General features: G+C 40.0%; 2 protein-coding genes across 2 annotated transcripts in view; one reads left to right on the top strand and one right to left on the bottom strand.

The window, feature by feature from the left end:
• The first annotated feature begins 169 nt into the window (after positions 1-169).
• Positions 170-7502, top strand: glrx (glutaredoxin (thioltransferase)). Its single transcript, XM_031277504.2, has 3 exons — positions 170-466; positions 2413-2544; positions 6962-7502. Exons 1-2 carry the CDS (start codon positions 260-262, stop codon positions 2524-2526), a joined length of 321 nt encoding a protein of 106 aa, XP_031133364.1. The 5' UTR covers positions 170-259; the 3' UTR covers positions 2527-2544; positions 6962-7502.
• Positions 4265-17188, bottom strand: part of rhobtb3 (Rho related BTB domain containing 3) — a 24071-nt gene continuing 11147 nt past the window's right edge. Inside the window, exons 8-13 of the mRNA XM_031277519.2 lie at positions 15348-15457; positions 13656-13761; positions 12621-12794; positions 8447-8613; positions 8026-8122; positions 4265-7102 (exon numbers count right to left, since the gene is read on the bottom strand). Coding sequence (XP_031133379.1) covers positions 6984-7102; positions 8026-8122; positions 8447-8613; positions 12621-12794; positions 13656-13761; positions 15348-15457 — 773 coding nt within the window. The 3' untranslated portion in view covers positions 4265-6983. The remainder of the gene's footprint in view (positions 7103-8025; positions 8123-8446; positions 8614-12620; positions 12795-13655; positions 13762-15347; positions 15458-17188) is intronic.

Genomic DNA, 17188 nt, shown 5'->3' with positions numbered 1-17188 from the left:
TATGGTGTTTTTTGAAAATTAAACCATGTAAACCTATTCTGGTACAACCTTAAAATACAATTATGAACCTGAAAATGAGCATAATATGGCTGCTTTAACTTGTGCACACGCAACAACGTGTAGTATCTCTTTAAGAAGGGGGAGGGACCTTACTTTTACGTCATTCTTATTAACAATTGACAAAACAGAGCGACGATCTTTGTTCTCTGCCTTTGATACCACTTTTTCATCTTCTGACTACTGGGCCGAGCGACTTCAAATGGCGCAGCAGTTTGTCCAGACTAAAATTAAAGGAGACAAAGTGGTGCTGTTTATTAAGCCCACGTGCTCGTACTGCATTATGGCAAAAGATGTTTTGTCAAAATACAAATTCAAGCCGGGACATTTGGAGTGTATTGATATAAGTGGACGCAGCGACATGGACAACATGCAAGAGTATTTCCTGGAACTCACCGGAGCCCGCACGGTAAACACAAAGTTGCTTAGTCATATACAACCGAAGTGTTTGAACAACCTGAAAACACAAAAAGGTTACCCATGTTGATGTAATGATATTATGTGTACCTTTTTAGAGGTGGAAAAAGTGGAGGTCATTTTAATCTCACCACAGACGATGAATGAACGGTTCTATAAACTCCCGGAAGTTAAAATAACTGTCGACAATGTTAGCTGTATTATTAGATGTAGACATTTCTGATTAATTTGCTGGTTGTTATTCATTTCATTTTGACTACATGATCCCCATGAAATCCATAAATGAGGAAAGTATGGTGGAATCAATAAGGGAGTTTCCAAGAGGAACTGCCCATGCAGCAACAACTTGCCTCACTTGGCTTTTACTGTAAGTCAGAAAGTCACATGACTGATGAAAGAATTGTCATCTTATAAAATAATGGTTTAAAACTCTGTGTGTGTGTGTGTGTGTGTGTGTGTGTGTGTGTGTGTGTGTGTGTGTGTGTGTGTGTGTGTGTGAGAGACACACACAATCCATAAAAAATCCATAAGTGAAGTGGATCATATGAATCCAAAATAATATAGATAAAATCCTGTCACGTGTTATGCAGTGGTGGAGGAAATCAGATCCTTTTCTGTAAAAATACTCCATTAAAAGTAAAAGTAAAATAACTCAAAGCAAAAAATGTGTGACTATTAAATACTATATAACTAGATTATTTATTACTCCTGCATTAACATAAAAGCAGCATTTTATCGTTGTGGTTGGTCGAGGTGGAGCTAGTTTGGAACTATTTTGTATCGGACTGCACTAATGATTATTTCTTCATGTATTAATCTGCTGATTATTTTCTCCTTTAATCAAATTGACTGTTTGGTGTGTAAAGAAAGGCCCACTAACTTCACAATGCTTGTTGTCCAACCAAGAGTCCAAAACTCAATTATAAAAAATAATAATAATAATGAAATAATAAAATGATAAATAAGCACATTTTTGCATTTGAGAAGATGTTAAAGGGATACAGTAGTTCCCATGATATTAGTCTACATCACACATGTCAAACTCAAGGCTCGCGGGCCAAATCCGGCCCCTTGCTAATTTTGATCCGACCCCTATATACATATAGGTTCACAATACATTTGACCCACCTAATTTTTGTCACTTTTCACAACGTTTTTTTCCGACATTTTTGATGCTTTTTCCAAAGTTTTTGCCATTTTCTTCGACATTTTTGTCGACCAAACTGTAAGTCAGAAGACTATATGAGACATGCAATAATACAGTCAAAGATATTTGACTTTTCCCATGACATAAAAGCATTAAACTCTAGGTCTGGCCCATGATATGATTCTCATTTTCTAGTGTGGCCCTTAGGGGAGTTGAGTTTGACACCCCTGGTCTATGGTCTATATCCACGACCTTCCATTTCCGGGATTGCTCCGTTGCCACCAGAAATTCCGCCAGATGCCGCTTTCTTTGTATTGGAATTTTAAACTCCGGTGGATTTATGAGGACTGTGATTAACTGCTCCTCAGATCTCTGCAGGGTAAATACAGACAGCTAGCTAGACTATCTGTCCAATCTGAGTTTTATGTTGCACGCTAACAACTTTTGAACGTACACCAAAACAAGTTCATTCCCGAGGCTATTTTGGAGCGGCACGGTGGCTCTGTCCGACGATTGTGAATGTTTTAAAGACATGCCAATAAACCAGAGCATGTTTTTCTCCCATCCCGGAATGCTGTATGGACTAGCCAGACCCTCCTCCGCAGCGCTGTGGAGGGAGGTCTGGCAAAGCGAAACTACCATGATATCAACATTATGGTAGAAATGGTACAGAAATGTCTCGTGGTATAGGCCTATGTCATGTCGTCCAACTCTGTACAACACTGAAAATCGACGACTGCATATTAACCAGTTGCATCCCTGTTTCTCTTGTATTGATTTGAATGTACTAGGTCCCACGTGTGTTCATCGGTGAGGAGTGTGTTGGAGGCGGCAGCGATGTAGCGGCGCTGCATAAGAGTGGTCAACTGGAGAGCATGCTGCAGTCTATTGGAGCCCTGCAGTGACCAGCGCCAGACCTCCAGGTACAGGACACTGCACACTGGGCACAGACTCGCACACTCAAGTGGAAGACTAAATAAGTATTTTTTCAACCTGGACCTGGACCTTTTTCCTATGTTTTTGTGTCTAAGCGACTGATGGGAACAACAATCTTTGATATTGGTCCAGTATTAAGCAAGATCGCAGCAGTTGGCAGCTGCAAAACAAGCTACAATGTAAGTTAATAGGGCAATTGTCCAGCTTGTATTTACCTTCACAAAAGTGGTCATTTTGCCACTGACAGGCTCAGATTAATATTCTAAGTGTCTAACAGCATTATGGAAAGGATCCCTTCAGAGAGAGACCTTTAAAACCTCTAAGTCCTTTCTGTTTAACCAGAAACCGCTCTGAATTCACTAGCCCTAAACCCACCAGACTCCATTTAAAAAAAATAATACTTTTAGCGTGTATAGAGCCAACATATTTTCACATGTAAATCGGTAAACTATGTGTTTATTTCAACCAAAACTAGAGTTGTGATGGTTGGAAAAGTGGAAAGACGACCCAAGACGGCTTTTCATAGCTTTATTTTGTTTCTGTCTACTTTGAATGAAGTGTATTTTACGATGCTAAAATTACTGTTTATTTACATGGAGTCTGGTGGGTTTAGCGAACGCAATTTCGCGGATGTTTTTATGTATAAAAAAAGGATCTTACTCTTTAACAGAAAGGTCGACCTCCTTAGAAATCCTTTCCGTAATGTTGTCAGACACTTAGAATTTCGTGAACTTAGAGTTTCACCACTGCTGACTGCAGCAGTCTTGCTTAATACTGGACCAATTTCAAAGATTGTTGTTCCCATCAGTCACTTAGACACAAAAACATAGGGAAACTATGTGGGTGTGGGAAATTTAGGTGGGTGTTGCCCCTCAGAAGAGCCAGAATAGGTCATTAAGTGTATAAATTAGTAACAGTAAGCTCTCGTTAGTGTGGAAATAAATTAAAGGAAATAAGATGCCCAAGGTTGTGCTCAAAGAGATAAGAAATAATTGCTTGGGGGTAAGACAGGAGTAAAATGTGCTCTAGGCCCACACTGTATCACATCCTGATGGGAATGTACAGACAAATTGAAGGAAATGCCTGAATAAATGAGTGAGGAAACATAATGAATGCAGATACTTACACACAGCGCACAAGGGGTCACTGAATGGTTTGATGAGTATAAAAACAATGTTAATCATATGCTATGGCCTTCAGTCACCAGATACAAGATTTTGAAACGCATTATACTGAGATCAGACTATATGATATCACCCAGAAAATGGCCTGATCCAAAGACAAAGGCCAGTGTCTTGTTGTCTGTCGTCTTTTAGCCAAGTCATGGCAAGAATCAAAGACTGTTTGTTCGCCTAATCTGACACAGTTTCAAAGACAAATATATCATGTAGTCTGATCCTGGAATTATAAATATATCTTGCAGTCTAATCTGGAATTATAGAAGGTATGCACCACCAACATTAGCAGACCACCAAATGAAGGAATGTCTTTTGGATGTTCATCCCTCCAGTAGTTTGAGAGACTTGGAAAATCTATGCCATGGAGCATTGAAGCTGTAGTGGAGGCTTATGTTTACACTTTATTTCTTTTAATTTGTCACCAATCTGCGTAATGAAAGGTTGATTTTCCAGAGGGAAGGGGAGGAATGAATGCTGTACAATAATTTACAAACGGCAGAGCACAGACATTGATCCAGTCTGTGTTATGTTCATTCTAAAACATGTCTTTATTTAAATTCAGACATCGTGTTATCTACAGTCTGTACAACACTGGCCCAGTGGAGCCACATGTGTGTCTCCACGCACTGGGTGTAGATGCAGCACTGGAGTACACTTTGTTTTACTGTCCCGTTTTTCAACTGATATTTACTCATTTTCTTTTCAAGAGAAGATTGGGATTTATCTGAAGATTAACTAGTGGACACACACTGTGATTGTTGTGGTGCAGCAGCAGGTTAAATATACACCATGTGGTTAAAGGTACCAGCTGTATGTACATTGTCAAAATCTCACAGTGGTGGTAGTTTTCTTGTACTACGTACACAGCCTGCTGCTTCACCTCTGCTGATGTACTCTGCTACGTATTCAATACAAATAGTTTGTTGACTGTTAATGACCGATGCCGATCCATCCACTGAATAAAAAATAGCTGCAAAATGTCACAATTGACCTTTTTTGCTTTCATTTTTTTATGGTTTATCTGGCAAATTAAGTTGTTCTGTCTTTCTGTACCCCCATTTTATTTTTATAATCATGCACCTTTTTAAGTAAATACCAGTGAAACAGTAGACTGTAAAAAAGTGTGATCCAGTTGTCTACTACGAATGTATCAAAAAAAGGTCATGTCATAATCATGTCCACACAGTAAAAAAAAATAATTGCAGCACCAATAAATCATAGATATCATATGATTAAAAACAACCTTTCAAATTAAAAAACATTAGGATAAAATAAATATTGTGTATCCACCCAGAGGCATTGTGGTTTTTAGTGTACCAACATATGTCCATGATATGGTTGTTGTTTTTCCTAAATCTCTCTACAAAAAGGCTTTTGCCTTTTAATGTGACAGACCCATTATTATTTGTTTATGAAACAGATAAGGAATAGTTTCAACATTATTTCCTATTAACCTGCAAAGGAAATTGTCACACAGGCTTTAAATGAAATAATATATATATATATATAAAAAAAAATTGTTGTTGTTCTGGATTTGGTGGACAAAACACTTGATTTTTGATACAGGCAATGTGTAAATGAATTTGAAGATTTCATTTCAAGCCATTTCTGAATGAAAGTGAGATGGCCTCTTTTGACACAGACAATGACCAAAATGTATTCCATCTCACATGGTAATAAAATCAGTCTGACAGTGAGACGCTCACTGATGTTGCATCATAGATCTGAAAGAATCTAATAAACAAATTGTATTTAAAGTGGCCCTGCTCGTCTGCTAAACTTAGTTTCTGACGGACTACAGAAGAAAATGAGCATGACTGTGCTACCGGTCCAGCAGCATTACCAGTTGCTTTTCACGCTGCTCTCAGTGGTAATGTAGGTCACCGCTCGGCTGAAATACTGATCGGGCCACAAAGAAGTGTGAGGCTGAAGTTATTTCAGCTTAAGCAAAGCTGCAAGTTCACACGTTCGCAAGTAAAATTTTTCGATCCAACAGGACACAGATGCATCATGAGCCAAGGTTTAATTTAAAGGTACAGTTCAACCCAAAATTAAAAAAACACATTTTTTCCTCTTACCTGTAGTTCTATATATCAATCTAGTCTAGATAGTTTTGGTGTGAGTTGCCCGGTGTTGGAGATATCGGCCGTAGAGGTGTCTGCTTTCTCTGCAATATAATGGAACTAGATGGCGGTCGGCTTGTGGTGCTCAAAGCGCCCCAAAACTCAACAGCGATGTGACCCGGTTACTCAAGATAATCCACCGACCTGGTTGTGAGCACTTTCATGTGGGAACTATTTTCTTTCTACCGAACTACACTCACCAACTGTACCACCGCGCAGAAGGAAGCATACTCGTGGACGAGAGGCTCGTGCTCGTGACACGTAAACATTAATGCGTCCTACTTGGCTGAGCTGTAGTTTTAGCTAGCTCAGGTGAGCTAGCAGTATCGGTTAGCTAGGTTCTAAGTATTGGTTAGCTCAGCCGAGGAGGACGAGCCTCTCATCCATGAGTATGCTTCCTTCTGCATGGTGACGCTGTTGACGGGTGTAGTTCAGTAGAAAGAAAATAAATGAATAGCACTACAGGTAAGAGGAAAATATGTTTTGATTTTGGGGTAAACTGTCCCTTTAAGACAGAGCAGTCATGTGTCCAGCGTACAGAAGATACTCATCCCCATGTATCAATTAAAGAAGAAAACACAGCACAGTTTCCTCCCTGCTTTTTCAAACTGAAGTTACATAACTGTAGTTTAAACCCGTGTACAGCACATGATCCCGGCCTGTTTTCCAACAGATGTGGTCATTTGACATATCTGTACTCGTAACAGAGCCATTTTGTGTCACTGTTCATCGTTGAAGTCCACCATTTTGCATCGGCCAATATAAATATAATTTTTCACAGAGCCCCTGGTCAGTGGCCAGCTGGTCATTCTAAATTCATATTGGGTTTTAAGGATCAGTCTTTTTGTATTACCCTTGATGGAATAGTCATTACGCAAAGGATGCACAGTCATTCCTCCAGGGGAAGAGCGGCGTGTCACAGCGGTGTATGTCACTGCTCGACAATGTTGTCCTATTGGTTAAGGAGTCCCTCAGAATCAGCCCTTCATCCAGCAGAACAAACCATTTATTCTGTCTGTTTCTCCATGTGTTAATGACTAGTCTCACTCTTTGTCTTTATTTTCTTCCTGGTCTCCCTCCTTTGCCCCCCCTGTTTTCCACAGGTTTTAGGCATCCAGGCGGGGATCACATGACTATGCAGCGGGACTTGCGTAACTTGCGTCGCCGGTGCTGGTACTCGCTGAGCTCCTGCAGGTAGCCTCTGGACGGCCAGCGGAGCCTCTCTACCTGCTCACGCTCCTCCTCTGGAACACAAAAAACATAAACTCAAATCTACTGCAAAACACAACTGAACCCTTATCACAACAGTTACTGTGCATATATACTCCCTACACCCACTGCACTAACACATACAGTAATAACTCCATGGATTGTTGCCATGAACACAGCCAACAAGGCTGAAATATCTCATACAATTTAGTTTACACCAACGAACAGAAGACTCAACGGTGATCAATCATGTGCTGTTTCCTTATTCTGGCCTTTGACTTTGCTTGTGCCCTTAAATACCCGTCCAATGACCTTAAACGATTCTTGTGTGTATGACTAATGATGACAATAAAATGTGCTACTGCTACTAACTGGAGCAATGTTGCTGTTAGTCGTTAACACCGTTTATGTGCCTATTAAATGCATATGGCTACAGTAACTGAGAAGCAATGAGAGGTGTATATACTGTATAACTTGAGCATAAACCTATAGTATTAAGCATACTATAAGGATGCGTTATTCTGAGGGGCTGATTAATTAATACATACTGCCATATTGTGCTATATGGCAGTATAGCATAAAATGCAGAGCTTTTCACAGGTGTCCATGTTGTTCTCAAATCATGTGTGATAAATTCACTTTCTATTCTCCAAAATGTTCAAAGCGACAACATGGTTACTAGTGTCTAATTTTAATTTACAATTAATTGTTGGACACCTGGATTACATCTCATGTATTTTACAAACTGATTGGCCATTTGAAAAAAAACATATCTGAGACAGAGAGAGCCTAACCTACATTTACCAACAGATCCTCAAAAGCCTGGAGGCACTTTGACTTTATTTTTAAATCGGCAGTTCAATTTTTCTATCACTCTGCAGCAATTTTTGCTTGCATAACCATCACTTACTAGACTTATTTTAATTTGTCAGACATTTACTTCGCGTCACACACTGACCTGAGAGCTCCAGGAAGTCAGGTTTGTGACTGAAGATCAGGTAGTTGTTGGAGATAAAGTGGAGGAGCCAGACATACAGCTGCTCTGCATTGTGGCACTGAGAATAAATTCAAACAGACAGTATGTCAAATAGCAATAATTCTCTTGAGAACTAATGTTTTTTGACAGATAACAATGAATAACTTGCAGATGGATGCCTAGGACTACTGCAAGGTAAAACATAGGTATTAAGCTTGCCACAGAAAAAAACATGCATTGGGCAATCTTGACAAACCGCAAGATTTCCTCTAAACATCATTTGCATTTTGGTGGCTGAAGGAAATGCCACATAATAGTAGTAATCAGTTTACACAGACAAGCACACCTCCTGCAGCTCTGTGCATGCTCTCAATTCATCTCATACACTCAAAAATGCACTGACCTTTGCTCGGCGGAGTAGTCGAATCACACTGATACCCGTTGACGACAGCTCTCTACTGGGCATGCTCTGAAGGTAAGCGCACACACACACTTCACACAGATGCTGCAGACGTTTCACCTGGTACATCTCAGCACAGACCAGCACGGCCATGGCCTGCAGTACACTGGCTGGACACACAAACACACACAGAACTGCCTTATACCCTGCATATGCACAAAGTATTACACATATATTTATAACATTATGTAGAATACACTTTATCCCAGGTTTATACAATAGCTGGATACATTTTAAAGTGAAAAATGCTCCCTGAAGTAAGGAAAGTTTTTTTATGATTATATGTCTAAATATGTGTGGAACAGAGCAACACCAAGATTGCCCCAGTACGCTTTGAACAACCATTTAATTAAATGATTTAGTGCATCTTTTTCATTAAATTAAAAAGATGAATTAAAAAAAAATCCTATCAGTTAAAACCACATCTAGCAGAATTTTAAACAATATTATTTGGCAATACACAAGTTGGTTTATCTGGACACCACACACAGGGTGAAAATAGAAAACACACTGACATGGTTGAATGCTGGGCAATGTTGCCAACTATTTTCCAATAAAAGTAGTTAGCACTAGCTCCAAATATCGCCAGATCGCATCATACGCTTTGCATACATTTGCATATTGCTGACATCGTCATATCAATTGCATAAAGCTTAGTGGCTGTGTCTGCTGACTGCCTGCTGCTCACAGCCAAAAGGGGAGAGGGAGAGGGAGAGAGGCCCCTTGCTGTTTTCAGAAAGCCGTACACTGCAACTACTCTGAGCAGCATGCATGGAAATGAATTACAATATAATATATCTCGATTTTCCCCTGATAGTCTGAAGTCACTAAATTCGTTGCTAGTCGTTTTTAAGAAATAAAATCGCTAATCGGGTCTGAAAAGTCACTAAACCAGCAAGAAAGTCGCCAAGTTGGAAACACTGATGCTGGGCCCTCTCTGTGTAAAAAAACTAATATATTACAGTAAGTGAAAATACTATAAATCCCGAAGTGCTGGACTCCACAGAAAATTATTAACTTACTCCGTAGTTCCCCTCATCTCTACAGTGAATTTTAGCATCTTTCAGCTCATTGTTTTGGTTTTATAGCCCACAACTTTACAGTTTGATTTACTCTCACTGCTTTTATGAACTGTGTTTCCAGCACCAGCTGTTTTGAGCAAAACACTTTAAAAGCCCATTGTATACTACCTGCCCAGCACCAAACAGCAGACAGACACAGTTAGCGACTAGCTGGTAAACACACTGGAACTTTCAGCAGCTAAGGAGCCAGATATTTCTCTCAGGAGTTGGTGGAGACCAAAACAGCTAAACAGAGAGTAAATAGAATACATAGAATACATATTGAACGTATATTTGTCATGTAGCAGGAAACACAGCTCCAAATATTGTTTCATGTTTGCTTGATGTTTACACATTTGCCAGAACAATTATTTTTTATAGACCTTTTCTTAATAATTGTTTACAAAGTGCTTTTAAAGAAATAGACAGGATGAACCAAATCTATCTGTTTGAATTAGGCCCCAAAACATAATACTGACACACACCTTTAATCACAAACCAAGAGTACAAGCATCATATATTTATGACTTTATATTTCAATCTTATTGTCCTATATTTAAGTCATATTGTACTCCACACAGTCAATTTTTTAATATCTCAGATTGTGTATCGGTTTGATGGATCCAACCAATTTCATGAAACTTTCTGCATAAAACCTCATTATTTCTATGATTACAGCACACATTATCATCACATGGACTAAATCTCAACCTGTGCTTTGAATAATTGAATGTATTAATTAATTTTATTTGTAATTATATACGTTTTATTGATCCCCAGTGGGGAAATTACAATGTATTGAATTGAATAGAGCTCAGTAGTCAAATCACATTAAATACAACAAATAAACAATTTCCAATTGCTCTTTCCAAGCTGTCAAATGACGTCCTCATACAATGAACGTCGATGTCAATCCTATTATGTAATGTCTAAATGTCAAATCAAATGACTCCTGATGAAACACCAAACACCACCCTCGCCATCCTTCACCGATTCTCTGCATGTGCCGCTGACAGGCTGATGCACTGTCAGCTGAGCAGCAGCCGTACAGAGGCTTTGTTCTGTTCAGCTGCACAATCATTTAAATGAACAGTAGCAATGTATTCTACTATAATGCAGTATATACAGTATACAATATTTATCTGAGTGAAATACTCTGATAGCATTCCTCCTTTGATTTCACACCCTTAGTTTTTGTCGCTACTGGTGGCGTTACCTTGTTTTTAACCTTGAGTGCTGAGCTCTTACATAACAGTGCAGCGGCGGCAGCCTCTGGAGCGGCTTCATGGCTTTAATTTCCTGTTCCCATGACTCAACCTGAAGCTGTATCTCTGGAAACAGCTTGCTTTCCCGGCCTTGTACCTAAGCTGGATCTTAGGGCTGCTTGCTGACATTTTTCATCAAAACATCTCATGCCACAAAAAAAGAGGATTGTCAGCTCTCAGTAGCTGGTTATTCAGGGCAGATTATTATGAGCCTTTATATTGTCTATTCTGCAGCTTTGTTATACTTGAAGGGAAAATGACAGCCAGTGTTGTAATTAACTGTACTTCTGTAAATGTACGTTACAGATTTAGGGCTTTATCTATTAATTAAAGAATGTTATGTATTGTGATGTCATGAAAACACACACACACACACACACACACACACACACACACACACACACTCACTATCCCTCTCTCTGCAACCAAAGTCCCTGTAGGTATGACTGCAAAAGATAATCTTGTACCACTAGGGTGCAGAAAAACTCAAAAACAATATGATTTATGATAGTTCAGCTCATCCAGGTGGTTTGGAACCTGTTAACAAATAGTTAGCAGACACAGAGCAACATGAGCGTTACATTGGAGTCCCGTTGGACACTATTTACTCGCATTTACTGTTATTGTTTGGTCCACTTACTGTACTCCTGAAAAACGTACCTGTGTCTCTTTCTAAATGTTTGACTGTGTTCGCCAGTCTTTCACCTTGACTCTAAGCCATTTTGTCACTGGAAAGGTAGCATACAGTCGGTGTGTGTAATAATGTGGACTGAAAACAGCCTACAGTTTTGAAAGAACTAGCATTATTTGGTTGGTCTGACCATAAACCAAAAAAACGAGCTAAAAGTTGCCTTTTCAGTGGGATCAACAATATCCGGAGTCACTTGATTCAGTGTTAAAATAAAAAAATATTGATTAATGTAACTTTTAGATTGTAGAAACACTTCAAAAAATGTAATGCCAATGCCATCACCAGAAAGAATTATACCAATTACTTTTAAAAATGCAGCGCACAATGTGACAGATAGTGGCAGAGAAAACAACAACAACACGTTTGGGGCCCGTGAGTTGGCATTATTAAAAGCGGATGTGGCAGTGATGCCACGGCTTGATTTTGTCACCACTAAATCTAATTTAATTTTAAGCTCAGTGCTGTTCTCAGCGAGCCTCCTGAGACTGACACTGGCAGCATGTTGCAGTCACACAGATGGTTGATATGACTTGTCATCTGTGTTTTGTTTTGGGCTGTGCCTAGTGAACGAGGCCTCGAGGAAAACACCACTGTACCTCCCTCAAGTGTTTGGTAATGGTGCTTATTTCTGCGGCACATTAAAATGACATCAAAGGTCTTTTGTCCTTCTGTAACAGACTGTAATTTTGTCGGTCAGATCCATGGCATCTGAAGTGACTTTCATCTCAGTCACAAATCAACCAACCGTCTATTTAAGTTATCGTCCCTTATTAAACTAAGCAAACTCTATTTTTATTTACAGCAATAGCCTGAGAGACTAGTTATAGACAAGTGATTGAATAACATGCTGACTGAGGGTTTCCCAGTGCAATCAATCTCACCACCAAACAAAATCTGCTTCAGGGTTTAATTAGTCCACAAGATAAAGAGGAGGGAAGGTCAATTTTCTTACTATGTTTCGGCCTCCCATTGGAGATGTGTGTGCAGTTTTACGTGCTATTTAGGCACCCATAACTAGACACATGTAATCTTATTGTAATACAGTAGTGGTCACAGTGGTGTACTTGAGGACACATCTGGCTTGTGTGCAGTAAACTCACCAGGACAGCAGGAGTCAGTGTAGAGGTACTCCAGGAAAGACAGGAAGGTATCTGAGGAGACACCGTGAATAGGCACCACTCGGCTCCGGGCCTCTGCATACTTCCCACTGAACATGGCCGCCATGACGTCACAGCGCGCCACCAGCACTGCTCGGTGGGCTGGCAATACACTCCCTTAAACACACACAGACACACACACACACACACACACACACACACACACACACACACACACACACACACAAGCAAAATGAACATCTATGGTTAGAATTTCAGAGTTGCTAGAAAAATCCCAAAGAGCTGTGAAGTGGAATGCTTAAGAGTATAAACTGTTCATAATTACGTACTGAGTCTTGACTGATAGTAACCGTCAAGCATCTTTGATGTAAAAATGTTTGGAGACAATCACAAACAAACACATTTTGAATAATTTTCAAAAGGTCAAACGACACGTCTCTTTTGCCTCATCACAGGTGTAGAGGCCGAACCTAATTCAATTTGGCCTGTTATAAGTGATGATCTGTCATAATGGGCCATTTAAATGAACAGGAAACAAATGACATGTAAAGCCTGGGCACAAGTCGTTCTGACATATTCGCTGTCATTAGGTGCCAGACGTTGACAGCTCTCACCACACTCCGTCAGCACGTTGGTGTAAAAAAAAAAAAAAAACAGTTATGCAAAAATAAAAATCTTGTAGAATTTTGCTCTGTGACCTCCAAGAGTTTAACTCACAGCTCAGAGCTGCAAGGATAAGAAAAGCTTTTTATGAGATAAATATTGATCAGGAAAGACTTTGGGGCATTATTTCTGGATTTCTCAGTTTGATCCTTTAATAGATAATGAAACAAGACAGAAACGGAAGGCAACCTGTCCCTCGGACCATTTTATCTTATTTAGCCTCCAAATGGATGCCCAGGTCCGGAACTGAGATCATAATTCAATCATGGCTAATTAAATGTGACCTTCCTCTGCTGTGTGATGGTGCATGCATTTGTAAATGTGCGTATGTCGAACAGACAGGCATGGACCCACCTTGCACCATGAAGATGACATCAGAGTAAAGAGGAGAATTGAAGAGGTTGACAAGAGTCTGGGGGCCGAGCTGAGCTGCCCGGGCACTCGGGGTGTCCCTGGGGCCCTACACACACACACACACACACACACACACACACACACACACACACACACACACACACACACACACACACACACACAGAGAGAGTTAACATTCCTCTGCTGGATGTTAGGTACTAGTTACCAGCACAATTGCCATTCTGTGCATCTATCTCAGCTCCCATGTGGAATACAAATGGCCTCTCTGACAGTCTTGCTTAGCGCTACCCAAACATACTTGAACTGCAATGCCAAGAACGACATGACGAAACTGGCTAACACTGAAAACAGACTGGGCACCACACGCTCGTCCAAACGGTCTATTTATTAACACATTCCTGCTCATGTTAAGCCTTAAAAGGATGCATAATGAAATATATGTATATACGCTGTACTGCAGTGCACAGCAGGTGAAATCAGTAGAATGAGAATAGCTGCCAGTGTGTCGTTTTGGAGTGTATGTGCACACATGGTTGTGTTAAGTCCTCAAATGAGTGTTGTCAAAGAATCCGATTACCATTACGTGACCTTTCTCAGTCAACTGAAGCACAAAGAACTTCATATTCTCGCACATCTCTGCTGCAGAGGGAGCGCTCAGCAAACACACAGTCTTCAATAGAGGCAGCTACAGAATCAAGCCTTTTTGATTTTGTAAATCAATGGAAAGCTTATGGAAAGCAAGTTTAAGCCGGTCTCGCAGAATGAGACGACCCGCCTGGGTAGCTCACCGGGTTGAATGTGCGCTTCATGTACAGAGGCTCAGTCCTTGCCACAGTGGCCGTGGGTTCGATTCCGACCTGTGGCTCTTTGCTGCATGTCATTCCCCCTGTCTCTCCTCTATCATGTCTTCAGCTGTCCTATCAAATAAAGGCCTAAAATGCCCAAAAAATAATCTTAAAAAAAAGAATGAGATGACCCAGAGGTGTTTGCAGAGGACGAGATCAAATCCCGACAGGACATTAGGGTGTCTCATTGTGTTAAAGTGGCCCAGCCGTCTCTCGGTGTGTCAGCTCGTCTCAACACTGCCTCAGGTATGAAGACCTAGATCTGTCCAGATGTGCTGGTGGGTGCATGGTGCCAAAGGCTCGTCAGACGCAGCCATGTCATATCTCCTGATCGCTCTCTAATTGTTAAAGTCTGCTTCCTATTACAAAGAATCACCTCATGTTTTCACATGGACACAATACATTACAGATGTGATGCTGCGGTTTTTCACATAATGTTGGATTTATGGCTGATGTCCAGTGTGAACTCCTTACAGATCTGGTGCTGTGTTTTAGTTCCTTTGAGAGCATCTCGTTTATTTTGTCCTAATCCCCACAGTATCTGAGAGGTGATATAGGCAGTAATTATGTTAATAAGCTAATTATAGCCACATTATTACTGCGCTGTTTCAAAACAAGGTCTTCCTAATTAAGGTGTTAGTCTGCAACAACAAAAACATGTGTTTATACCTTCAAAGAGTAGATTTGACACATTATAGATATTTAACCTCTTTTGGTGGGTAGGGCTGTTAGCATACACATCATAAGATATTGCAGTCAACAAGAGTATGTGATTTTTAGGAAATTTGTGTGTAAGAGAGGTGAATTTTGACATTAAAGACCTCACCCTGTCTCTGCCGATGAGGGATCGTATGCGTTCCATAAGCTGAGCCACTGCTAGCGAATTCTTCAGCTTCTCTTCCAGGGCCTCCTGGAGGTGATCCCACTCCCACGCTCCTAAAACATCCACAAACTTGTTTTGGACCGACAATGGTACAGTTTACAGAAACACACAGGAAAACTATTTTCTAGCTGGCACTCTGTTTCGAAACACCCACATACTTTACACTGAACAACACCTGTTTTTGACGAAGTCGACTTGTTCTAAAATGTGTCTGCTTATATAATCCATGGTGGTTATGGGTGGGACACCGAGTCCAGATTCCATGAATGTCAAAAACAGTGACCCAAAGGCCTTTGGAAAAAACACCAGTGGCCATAATAAATTTGCCTCCAAGTCAACGGGTTAATATGTTTTATTTACATTTATTTTACTTTAATTTTGGTCAGTTTTAAAAAGAATTATTTTTCCAGTTGGTTGCTGGCTAATAATGCCATTCCAAACAAATATAATACAGCAAATATGTTTTAAATACATATAGTATTAAAGCATAACATGCATTAAATATAGCATATTATAGCATATTTAGTAGTTTTACTGGCTAAAGCTAAAAACACAGTTAACTACTGTGTTTCAGAGTCTACAACCATGCTAGCGGCTCTGTGAGACTGTATTTAGACACAGCGGTGCTTTCACCTAAATGCTAATGTCAGCATGCTAACATGCTCACAATGACAATGCTAAAAAACTGATGTGTAGCTATAGTGTGTAACAGGTAATCTTTGGCATGCTAACATTTGCTAATTAGCACTAAATACAACGTTCAGCTGAGGCTGATGGGAATGCCAGTTGTATTTGGTCATAACAAAGTATTAGACACATTGAAATAATATCCTGATGATGCATAATGGCAATAAAAGGGTAAGGGATCACATGGATCAAGTGATTGCAATTGTTGAGACATTTCACTTCACACCACAAATGTGAACCTCATGATGGCGCTAGAGTTAAAGTCAGGAGATCACCAAAGTCCTGGGATTCATCCTCTGGGAGCATGGTTTAAAATTATAGATATTTTTATTTTTTCATTTATTTACACAATAAATAAATAAATAAATAGGGAAATAGAAATTTAGGCTGTAATATTCAGAAAATTGCCACCAAAAAGGAAGTGAAATATAAAGTAAAGCCCTTCACCCTGCATTTACGCTGCATTTATCCACTTCAGTAGTATACTCCTTTATAAAGCCTGCAGAGCCCGGCAGCTTGATTGGGGTGGCGCACTCTGTCTCGCTGGGACATAAACAGACTGTTGAGGGAAGAAGGGAGCTGGACTGGGTAGGATTACTCTCATCATTAGTTCATAATGATGGTATTTGGGCTGATAGAGGGATTACCTCAACACACGGTGCTGGATAATAACACTGCATAGCACAGACACCCTGTCACAGGCAGGGTGAGAGATTAGCTCAGGAGCTGTGGTGCTGACATATGATGCAGCAAAAAATCTCTACCAAAAAACTGAACTGGATACACTGGGAGATGCTTTCATTTGTGGGATGGAAAGGAACAGGATAAAATAGAATGCCTATGCAAAAAGCTGCAGAAATGCTTAAATCATTTCTACATAATCTCACAAATAAGTTTCAGTGTTGGTGTCACCCACCTACACAGACACACACACAGACAAACACAAATGCTGAGATATATTTGGGAACAAGTTGTACAGATTAACACTAATTTCATGGAGGATTTCCTTAACCTTTTCCATAACTACTACATTCCTAACTCTAAATCGTAACCTGAACAAGGACACAAACCAGTGTGCTTTGTGAGTATTCAATTGC

The sequence above is a fragment of the Sander lucioperca genome, chromosome 6 (assembly GCF_008315115.2).
Source record: "Sander lucioperca isolate FBNREF2018 chromosome 6, SLUC_FBN_1.2, whole genome shotgun sequence".
NCBI classification, from domain to species: Eukaryota; Metazoa; Chordata; class Actinopteri; order Perciformes; family Percidae; genus Sander; species Sander lucioperca.
Note: the sequence above shows the minus strand (reverse complement) of the source record. Positions and strands in the feature narration are given on the sequence as shown.

Coding starts and splice junctions, on each gene's coding strand:
- glrx (XM_031277504.2), top strand. CDS start 260: ATGGCGCAGCAGTTTGTCCAGACTAAAATTAAAGGAGACAAAGTGGTG. Junction 467..2,412: donor AACTCACCGGAGCCCGCACG/GTAAACACAAAG, acceptor TGAATGTACTAG/GTCCCACGTGTGTTCATCGG.